Below are 10,908 nucleotides of genomic sequence, written 5' to 3'. Positions count from 1 at the left end.
TCCTGCTTCCAGCCAGTTTAACCCCTTCTTGCAGTTGAGCCTCCCTGCCCTCCATGCCAGATCATTCCTCGATCACAAATTACCACCACTGAGCAGTTATAATTAGAATTTCCCTTTTACATCCATCACCATTGGAAGTCTTTAGATCAACCTGAAAATTTCAGGGGAGACTGTCGTGGGAACTCGAATTGCCGTGAGCAATCAGAAGGCGGCTGGCCCAAAGGCAAGTATTGGTGTTGGCGCAGTGCCCTCACTTTTCTGGGGAGCTGTCTCCGCACTGACTCAGCAAGCCAAATGCTTTCCGTAGCTCAGGAGTGGGGTTTGGAAGTCTGCCACTGCATTTCTGGCCACACCAAACCTGTTTGACTTAGGAGATCAGTCTTGAGCCATAAGTCTGCTGGAGCACGGATGTTTGTCAATTTGTTAAGCAATAATTTGTTCCCATTTGTAAACTTTCCAGCTGTTTCAATGCTTCTGTCTTTTACCTTCTGTTTTGTCTTTATCTTTCTCAGCTCCTGTTCTGTGCAACACCTACCTGTCATCCCTCATCCATTAGTTTTTTCTTCCTACATTACCATGTTCTTTTTGTGTATTTCTTTTTTCATTTTTGTCTTTCTACTTGTGGTTTAAGTCTTTTCATCTGCAGAGCAAAGCCATAAGAGGTAGATCTCTGGTCTTTGCCTATTTAAGTTTAAAAAAAATATAAAATATAAAAATGTATAGAAAGGGTAAAATGCAATATTACAGCAACTCTGGTAGTGGAAAATCAGAATTACTTGTTAAACATCAGCACAGATAGATAGTTTTTCAAATTAGCCATCTGCATTCAGTTGCAATTCAGTTTTCTCGGGCTAGAACTCTGATTCACATGTAAAGCTAGTGTGCTGTGCTTTGGACAGCTTGTTTATGTAGTCCCATATTGAATCTAATCTAGGCAGTTGATCAGCCTCACGCTTTGAAGTTGCTTTTATGTTATGTCTCTTTACAACACCATGCCTTATTTTTCCTTTCTTCTGCACAATGAAGATGTTGTTCAATGCCACAGTTCCCTTTAGCCAAAAAAAAAAAAAAAAAAAAAAGTGAGGAGAGGGGGCAAAAAGCTTTGGCTGCATAGAAACATGATCATGAAAAGGAATATATCACAGAAAAGGATTGAAGCTACGACTGGCAGATTTCTGCTGCAATACAGAAAGGCACTCACTCTTCAATTCTTTGCTTGTATCCTCCAATAAGTACTGTAATACAAAAAGTAGCACATAGAGATGGAGTAGTTCTAGTAGTAGAAGGACATAGGTATTTTCCCTCGGAAGATGGGGAAGATTTTCCCTTGGAAATGTGGTTCAGTCGCATAGCAGTGTGACCTACACTTCATCTAGTTCTTCACATTTTGCACAGTCCAATGAATCATAGAACCACAGAATGGTTTGGTTGGAAGGACCTTAAAGCCCACCCAGTTCCAACCCCCCTGCCATGGGCAGGGACACCTCCCACCAGACCAGGTTGCTCAAAGCCCCATCCAACCTGGCCTTGAACACTTCCAGAAGCTCAGATCTACATTAAAAGACAGATTTATGTACAACTGTTCCAGGCAAAATTTCCCATACCTAGGCAACAAGCTAGCAGCAACCCACCAAGGATGCTCTCAGAGGACAATCTCTGTGTTCGTACATCGATCCAAGTGAAAAGTGATAGAAGATCTCAAAACAAGAGAGAAACTGTCCGAGGAAAGCTGTGAGGATACTTCTGTCTGCCCTCCAGGTAGCCCGCAGCGTCTCCAGGCTGTGGATCCTTTCCAGCTGGCATTGCTGATCCAGCTTCTCCATTTCCCCCAAACTTCTGGAGACTTCTCCAACCCCAAAGTGGCCATGATAGCCACTGAAATCACCATCAAGGGGAACTCACTGATGGTTTCCAACTGCCGGTTCCCTGCTGGCCTCTGTCTCCCCTTAGATCTCCAGTGGCCGTAGCCTAAAGGAAGAGTCCCCGCTGTGACTACCAGTCCCAAGCTGGCTCCTAGCCAAGATGGCATCCTGCTGGTGAGGTGCTGGACCTTTCGATTCCTTTCCATACTGCAGCGATGGAGGATGCCACTGCACAGGCTGATCGCTTCAGGAGCAAAAGGAGTGCGTAGCTAACCTCACAGCAGCCTGATGTGATGTTTGCTGGACTGGCACAAACCCAAGCTGCAGGACCAGAGGGATCCAGCGTCTCCTCAGAGAGGATGAAAATAGCTGCAAGCAAGAGTGGTTCTGAAGATGCCATCCTTCTCACAGAGTAAGTACTGGTGTCACTGGTTATGTTTGATACTTTCTTATATGCTCACCCAGTCCTTTACAAACCAGCCAGCCAGTCTCTGACTTCTCCTATTATTTTGCTAAAGCCTTGCAGCTATCTTCCAGTCTGTTAAAGCTAAAACCAGATAGATTTCATCTAGATGGCTGCCTTGGAGGGGAGAAGAGCAAAACAACTCTTCTCTCTTACTGTCCTTCAGTCTCCATTGAAGGTGTCTGCTAAACCAACAGCCAAGGCATCTGTGAAAGGGTTTGGTGCTTTCTTGTCGGTGGTTGAGTCTCTTTGCTGATTTGGAGCCTTTGGTTTGGCTTGCTTGGCCAGCTTTTTATCTTTTCCCTGACAATCATGAGATTTAGAAGTCCAGCAAGACACATGCAATAGTATCTTACCTGGAAAGGTAAGTAAAAAGGGGGAAGGTCTTACGTATGTTCATAGAAATAAACTCGGGCATACATATTTTATCATTTTAGTTTGGATCAGGAGTGCGAAGCAAACCTTCCAGATGTCCCCTCTTACAATGCTTTGGTTTGCATTTGGTGAGGCAGGCTTGGACTTCACAAAGTGCAGGTTTTGATTTTAGATGAATGTAAAACCTTTGCAATACGGGAGGACATCTGGGCTGTTCTGCTGGTGCGCGTTCAGTCCATTGGGCCAGAGAGCTAGTGAGAAGACAGAAGAAAAAACCAAACGTGTCCATATCAAGCCCCACAAAACCCCCAACATATCTACATATCTACTCCTGTTGTCTCACACAATACTGCCGACATAAACTTGGATGTCGAGGGACCTTCTAACATCTCTATCTCCATGTCTTCTAAATGGAGACATAAAGTGAGTCGTGAGTATGATGAAGTAGGGGAGATGAATTAAGAGCTACACTTAATGGATGGCTAACTCAGGCAGATGAATCTGTGCAACAAGTTGCAAAAGAGCAATTAATAAGCTACAACGCTATGTGGGAGACAGGATGATGCACTTCTTTAGTGAAAAAAGGGGGGGCTTGGACTTCACAAAGTGCAGGTTTTGATTTTAGATGAATGTAAAACCTTTGCAATACGGGAGGACATCTGGGCTGTTCTGCTGGTGCGCGTTCAGTCCATTGGGCCAGAGAGCTAGTGAGAAGACAGAAGAAAAAACCAAACGTGTCCATATCCAAATGGACAAAACCCCCAACATATCTACTCCTGTTGTCTCACACAATACTGCCGACATAAACTTGGATGTCGAGGGACCTTCTAACATCTCTATCTCCATGTCTTCTAAATGGAGACATAAAGTGAGTCGTGAGTATGATGAAGTAGGGGAGATGAATTAAGAGCTACACTTAATGGATGGCTAACTCAGGCAGATGAATCTGTGCAACAAGTTGCAAAAGAGCAATTAATAAGCTACAACGCTATGTGGGAGACAGGATGATGCACTTCTTTAGTGAAAAAAGGGGGAAAAAAAAAAAAAAGAAAGAAAAAGCAGCAGCATAAGAAAAGCAAAGGGAAGCAAAGCCAGGCAGAAGGTGTGGTTCCATTCCCTGCTCCATCTGCTGGGGCAGCCCAGAATAGCTTGTCCTGTTCACCCAGACAGTTGTATCGTAGTCATCCTCCCCTGGCTTGTTACCTAACTACCTTTCGCCAAATACTTATTTGGTAGTAGTGAGCTGCATAATTTTTGTAATCACATCTGAGATTTGATCTCTCCCTGTTCAGTGTTTTGAGTACCTGCAATTAGGCGTTTAGGTGTAATAGGATAATGTAGAAGCTGCTGGTTTGTTATCAAATGATACGATTCAACTCCAGACTTTAAAAAAAAAATATTGCTTTAAGAAGGGGCAGTTTGCTGCACTGAGTAATAACTACTCATGGTTTATTTTGCATCCATGTCCTTTCACTGCTTGGATTCCCATCTCAGTTCTTTTTTGTCTTTGCTTTCATAATTGCTCTCTTTCTTCACAGTTTCTTCTCTGCGATACCTAGAAAAAAGTAACTTACTTACATCTTAATATTCTCAAATGTTAACAGCAACCATAGGTTTAATAGTTTAATAGGTTTAAGGACACCTGTCATGCCAGAATGCAACATCTTATTAAATGCTCCCATTCAAATGAAAGGATGGTATTTGTTAATGAGATTTAGTTTATAATGCTTGATATTAAAGGGAAGATAGTGGTGTTGTAAGTTCCAGGGTTTGATGGAAAGGCTACTAAATTTTGATTTGACATTCCAAAAGAGCAAAGAAAATCCCAGAAAGAAAATGAACTGATATGATGTAAACAAGCAAAGTTCATTGTTTGATATATGAGCACATTCAGAGGATACTCTGAGACAAACATGTAAATATTAACTTGGTCATTTTAGGAAGCATCTGTCCATACTATTATTTAAATGCTTAGGGGCAATTGTCCTGAAACAGGTTTCAAATAAAGTCACATCCCAAACCTGTCCAACTTTATAACCCACCAAAGTTGATTATCCTAATGCAAATACAAGGCATTGTATATGCAGAGTGCTTCATATGGAAAAAAAATGATAGGGTCAAAGATACCACAAAGATGTCAGATTACAAAAGAGTTGTATCTCTACCATACGACATTCAAACAATCTACAGAAAAATAAATAACAATAAAAAAAGAAATCTGAGCACACTGTTTTCCTGGAGCCAGAAGACTCACAAATTTGGCAGACAGCAGAGTACAACGTAGACAAAATCTGCCCTTTGAACAACCATGACAGCTGCTGAAATGGAGCTGTAGAGTGATATTGTACTAGCATGAACTTATTATAGATTGTGCAGATCATTAAACAATCAAACTGATTGGTATTATTCTCTACAGTATCTTTAATATCGTTTTACTCATAGTCTTCTAGATACTGTATTTTTATTTAGGTATACAAGACTTCCACCTTTTCCACTGACCCAAGAAAACCAGGGAAAAGGTAAATCCAACTAGGGATCTGTTGGATTTATTTTTGGGGACTACAGTCTCTCTGGGGAGGACAGTACATTTCTGGCGTGATCACTTGATAACAGCAGCTAGTTTATGCTCTTTCAATAGAGCTCTAAAATGGTGGAGAAAATAAGACGGGATCAGAAGAGGCAGCAATCAAATGGTGCCGTAATTCTGTTTCCTAGTAGTAATTTTTCCCCAAGGAGAAGCGCATTGGAGTGCAATGGGGATGAGGCAGAGGACTGAATGGTTTGTCTGCCGTTAACTGCTCCCTGGGAGGGCAGGTCTGTGCCAAAGAGCAGCTGGGAACCAGCGCTGACCTCTGGAAACCACAGTGAAGGCAGGCTGGGCAATGATGTGCCATGGTTGGAGGTCAGGTCTCTTGTTGCTGGTGGACACGGCAGCCAGCGTTCTCTCCTCTCTGCCTGGAGCATCCCTGGAGCATCCCATTTCTAGATGTATGGTGGCTGTTTCAAGTCATCACTACAGCTGGATAAGGACCTTCAATTTTTGGCCTGTCCCCTTAGTACAGGATCCTGTGTGATGACAGTTGTCATTCCTCTCTAAAAATAGCTGCTTCTCATGGTTGGAGAAGAGGAAAACCCTAATTCTGTTGAATTCAACAGCAACGTCCGCAGCGACCCTGGAAAAGCCAGGTTTTCAGCTTGGCCCTCAGGAACCTCAGCAGTCTCACCCAGCGTGTCAGCACAAACAGCAACCCACAGCCTCCAAAACACCCATGCTCTGAACAAACCTAAGTCACTCTTCCCCAAAAACTAGTAGTCTGAGAGCTTTTGTAAAAGCTACCCTTGTATATAAATACAAAGAAAAATACATAGGCTCATAGAATAAATACCATTTTTGATTTATAGAAACAAGAAACAAATAGTGGCCAGCACAGTTCGAGGCCGGCTGTAGGACAATACGCACAAGTGCCATTCAAAGAGGTTTACCTGTAGGTGGTGGCATTTATTAGCGATTTTCTGGTTGCAAAATGTTCCGAGCTACAAGCAGCTACGCTGTGCAACTTTTTGTTTAGGTTTTCCTTTCATATTGCTCCGCCTTTCTGAGATATCTTTTACATGTTTCACAGTTGCAGAAATGTTTCGTAGCTGCAATCGCATCTCCTGGCTGTAGCTTCTGCTTTGCGAACTGCAGGGCTGCCTTTGCACTGCTGAGTAGGTTTTTTGGTGCGGTTTCAGTGTTTTTCATCAGTTGATGAAAGACATTAACACAGTTCTCGCAACACATGCAAGAGAAAAAAACTCAATCATTTCTTTATAGGGTGTAGCTCTTCTTTACTTCCAGTGAATAAACAGGTTTTATAGTTAGCTGTGTGCAAATCTGCTGTTTACTGCCAACTGTAATCAGCAGCTTCTCCTAACTCCATCACACCCTCTGCGCACCAGTGCACCCGAGTTATGAAGCCTTCACTAACCCTGGAAAAAAAATGATTCACCTCAGCTTGGCCTATCTATTATTGTCTATTTAAATAACCATGTGTGGATCTTGACTAATGAAAGCCATATAGCTACAAGATAGGAGATGAAGCTGGGGTTTGGATGGTTAGCGAGCTGTTCCTGAGCAGCTGTATGAAGCAAGCCAGAAGGTTTCTCTTAGGCTTCAGGAATCACCACAGAAGTGAGCTGGGCCTTTTTGCTTCATGGGAAGAGTATTGGCTCCATGGAGGCCACAACCAAATGTACTTTATCAGCTGGAGCAGCAGTGATAGATAAGAGTGGTCCTGGCAGCCCCTGCCCACAGCTGGTGGGCATATCCAGGTGAAAAACCTCCTGGTGCCCTTTTGGGAAGGTGGTGCGATGTAACCGTGCACCAGTCTCGACCCAAGTCCTGGCCCTGAAGACCCAAGCAGAGCTGTATCTCTGCTGACCTTGCAGCCGGTGTGGGCAGCCAGTCTGAGGTGGAAGCGGGTGCTAAGCACATCATACTGGGTAAAATGCCAGCACACCGCTTTGTCTGCATCCACATTCTCTCTTGAGTTGCTCTTTTTGGACTAGTTCTAGCTCAGTATGCACTAGGGCTTAACCAAAAGGTCAAATGACAGTTGTTAAAAGCTTTTGCATTTTCTAGCTACCATTGAATGCATTGCTGAGTTCCTCCACTGTTCTTAAGGGATGAACATCCATATTCAAACCTGCAATGACAAAGGCTTACACATTCAAAGATACATGGTGCTTTATTCCTGCTGGTGTCATTGGCCTGAGGTGAACCTTGAGCCCAAGTCATATCAGTTCTTTGCACTAATATTCTTCTTACCATTTATGCCAGGAGTCTGCTTCACAAAGCCAAGGCAAAATGAGTCAGTATGGTTTTTTCTGACTGCGTCCATATCTCCTATAGGTTGTCCTTTTGGGCTGGGGCAAGAGATCCAACCTCATACACAACACACCATGTGCTGCAGAAACTGTAGTATCTGTTGATCAGTGGGATGACATGGTGCCTTCAAGCCCTGTTGTACAGATTGGTGGCAACTGCCTGAGCTTTAGCGGTGGAAATGGGACCCAGTGTCCAGCCAAATGTCGTGTCTGAAACTGAAGAACAATGAAATACCATATCAAGAACGTCAAGGTATTCTACTGGTGCTGCTGAAAAACCCGGAAAGCCTAACGCCCACTGATATGAATGAAAGGAGATTCACAATTCTCATCTGCTGAATTTGGGGGAGTATCTGTGGCAGACAATGCTCCTGCTCACATTTATCACAAGGACATATGTCACAGGCTGCAGCCTACCTTGGCACCGGCTGGCTTTGGGGCTGTAGATCGGCCTATTTAAGAAAGTAGGTGGGCGATGATCTAGAACTAGGAAACCACCTCAAACTGTCCAAGAGTGACTCTGTTCTATCACAATAGTTATTTATCAAGGGTGCTGCCACATAAGGGTCTCTTAAATGGAGAAGAGGGGGCACGTTTGATTTTCCTGAAAGAAGGAGCGATTATTTGAGGTAGGCTGCCAAGCAGCTCCTGTTCTCCGCCTACATCTGGTTACACTTTTCACACTATTATGTACATACAAATCAAAAAGAGAAAGAAGGTGGGCGGCTTTAGAGAAGTTACTCCTGTTGTGGCAGCAGGATGCCGTTTATGAACGATGTTATCATCGCACTGCAGAACAACTACCCAAAGTGCGTAAGGAAAAGGCAAGTGTGACTGGCAGCTCTACCTGGTGCGACCCATGATAGTGTGAGGAGCCACAGGTATCTGTTGCTGGTTAAATGTTAGTCCTGTGTGTTAGATGATACAAAACTGAAAGAGCTTCTAAGTTTTTTGTTCGGGGTTGTTTGGACATAAAAAGGCTGAGACCTACACATGCAATAAGAATTCAACACAAACATAACAGAATTATCATACTTGTTTAGGATGAGGAAGTGATAGGATGTAGTCAAAGGTGACACCCAGAACTGAAATTTCCCGTAATGGAAACAAGTAGAAAATGGGAAAGCATGGCTTTTATAAATCAATTCTGTTATAACAGGCTAAATTCAGCTGATGAAAAAGCAGATTTTTCTGGGAAAAAGGGAAATGGGGTAGGGGACAGGATCTTGAGCTGACACGCAAAAGGAGTTGGCTTTTAGATTAAGTGAGGGCAAACCTCTATGCTGTAAAAAGAGTTTATTTCTTCAGTATAGCAACTTCAAAATGGCCTCAAATGTAATGGCATGTGCACAGAGTCACCCCATGCCTCAGTGCCTTCCTTAGTTTGTAGCCAGGACAATATTCCCGCCGGCCAGCTTTGCAGCTCAGTGCCTTCAGTGTAGTATTCGATTTGGACAGCAAAAGGGCCAAATCTTTACTGTTTTATCACACAGCTGTAGGGACACCAACAAAACCTGGTATCAAAGTGAGCCTGAAAAAGTGGCTATAGCCCATCATTTTCTCTCTTAGAAACACGTTAGGTCCCGAATGAGTCAGGAGACATCACTGTATGCTACCTGAGGTGCCTCCTGGACAGCTCGATGCCAGGCGCTAGGAGCAAGCCAAAGTGTGAACTCTCACTAGTTAGCAACAGAAAGGGAAAAGGGATTAACGGGAAATGAAATGTGATCCAAGGACAATGAAAAAAAGAAACAGTATTGTTGTCTAATCCTGCTTTCTTCTTGCTCATGCTGCATTATAGAAAGCCCATTTTTCCCTTTCTACCAGAGAAACGTTGTTAGAGGGAATAAGTCCATCTCCACAGCCATCCCTTTACCCACAGGTGACCCTGCCGTTCCCGCTGGCAGTGGCACACCAGAGCCGGGGCGGTTCACAAGAAGGAGAAAGGAGAGGATGAGCAGGCTGGTGGCTGAAGACCAAGACGAACTGCAGCCACCAGTTAGCCCAGCCTGAATCCTCTGGACACCTGCCAGTAGCTATTTCATAGATTGCTAAACTTGAACTATAAACCGCAATTGGTAAATCTGCAGGATAGATCAAAACACACCTGACAAACCTTCAAATGATCAGCTATTACAGCTGTTTGATTACTTTGGAACCACTCCTGATATGTGACATCAAGCTCAAGGCTATGTCTGCAACTGTCTTCATCATTCCGGTGAAGCTCTCTGCAGAAAGATGTCAGAACAGAGACAAAACAGGCTCCCTCCAGAAATGGTTAATCAATAGCTTGCTGGGTTGACTTAATGCCAGTAGATAGAGCGCTGCACCTACTGTATATAAATCGTGACCTGTCTTCTGTATCGTTCTCAGTCACCTCTTCTGCCCTACTGGTAGTTACCAGTTTTCCACTTGGAAGTTTTGGGGCATTACCAGAAATGTCCATAGCATCATGGATCTGGGGACCAGTCCTCATACTCTGCTGTGGGTTCTGGTTTCTTCTAGGGAGGAGGAGGAGGTAAGGAACCTATTTGTAAATGCATCTCAGTGTACCTAGCCCTCATTTCTGTCAAATAGATGGTATACCTAACTAAAAGAAGTGTGATCTTACCACTGTCAGATGGACAGATGCGAGGTAGCACGGGCAACACTGCAGTTTGGTCTTTTGAGAGATTTATGTTACAGTAGAATTTTTGTGTACGGGCTTTTTAATTAGAGTGAGGTAATGCCTAGACATAGCTGTAGATACAAATCTATGCATAAATGAGGTAATTAAAATATGAATATGCATGTTCTGATTTCCTAAAGTAGTTTTACCTGCATTGTAATCATAGCTAATACCTACTTGTATCTAATTATAGTTTAACATCTACTTACAAACATTTTCATATTTTCAGTCTATCATATCTAGTAACACAGTTTAATACAAATAATATTTATGTACCTTACTATGTAAAATACATATTCCTTAAAAGCATTTGTCCTACAGGCACATTTATATAAGGAGCAAGTAATTTGCTTACCTATTCTGATTTTGTATTTTCCAGGAGTCATTTCCTTGTTTTACTTTAAAAAGTTTAATAAAAAAGGTGAAAATAGTTAACTTCTGATAATAACCATTAGAAATTTACTAGAAAAGCTAAAGTATTATCTGAAAGTTATTTTAGCAGCCATGGTGTCCTTATGCAGGAAAGCAGTTTTCTGACTCAGAATAAAAAAAAAAAATATTTAAGCATATGCTTCACTTTAAGCATGTTACTTAAAGGGTGTGCTTAACTTAGAGCGTATGCTTAATGACACTTTGCCTGAAAGATTAACTCTCATACTTACTGAAGATCACGG

General features: G+C 42.7%; 1 protein-coding gene across 1 annotated transcript in view; it reads left to right on the top strand.

Annotated features, from left to right (window-relative positions):
• Window positions 1-9,938: 9,938 nt before the first annotated feature.
• The window catches only part of LOC104163021 (cholesterol 7-alpha-monooxygenase), a 7,283-nt gene continuing 6,313 nt past the window's right edge, over window positions 9,939-10,908 (top strand). The window contains exon 1 of the mRNA XM_009701899.1: window positions 9,939-10,084. Within this exon, the coding sequence (XP_009700201.1) occupies window positions 10,005-10,084 (80 nt within the window). The 5' untranslated portion in view covers window positions 9,939-10,004. The remainder of the gene's footprint in view (window positions 10,085-10,908) is intronic.

This window comes from Cariama cristata, unplaced genomic scaffold (genome assembly GCF_000690535.1).
Source record: "Cariama cristata isolate BGI_N322 unplaced genomic scaffold, ASM69053v1 scaffold1636, whole genome shotgun sequence".
Classification (NCBI taxonomy): Eukaryota; Metazoa; Chordata; class Aves; order Cariamiformes; family Cariamidae; genus Cariama; species Cariama cristata.
This window is presented reverse-complemented; position numbering and strand designations above follow the sequence as displayed.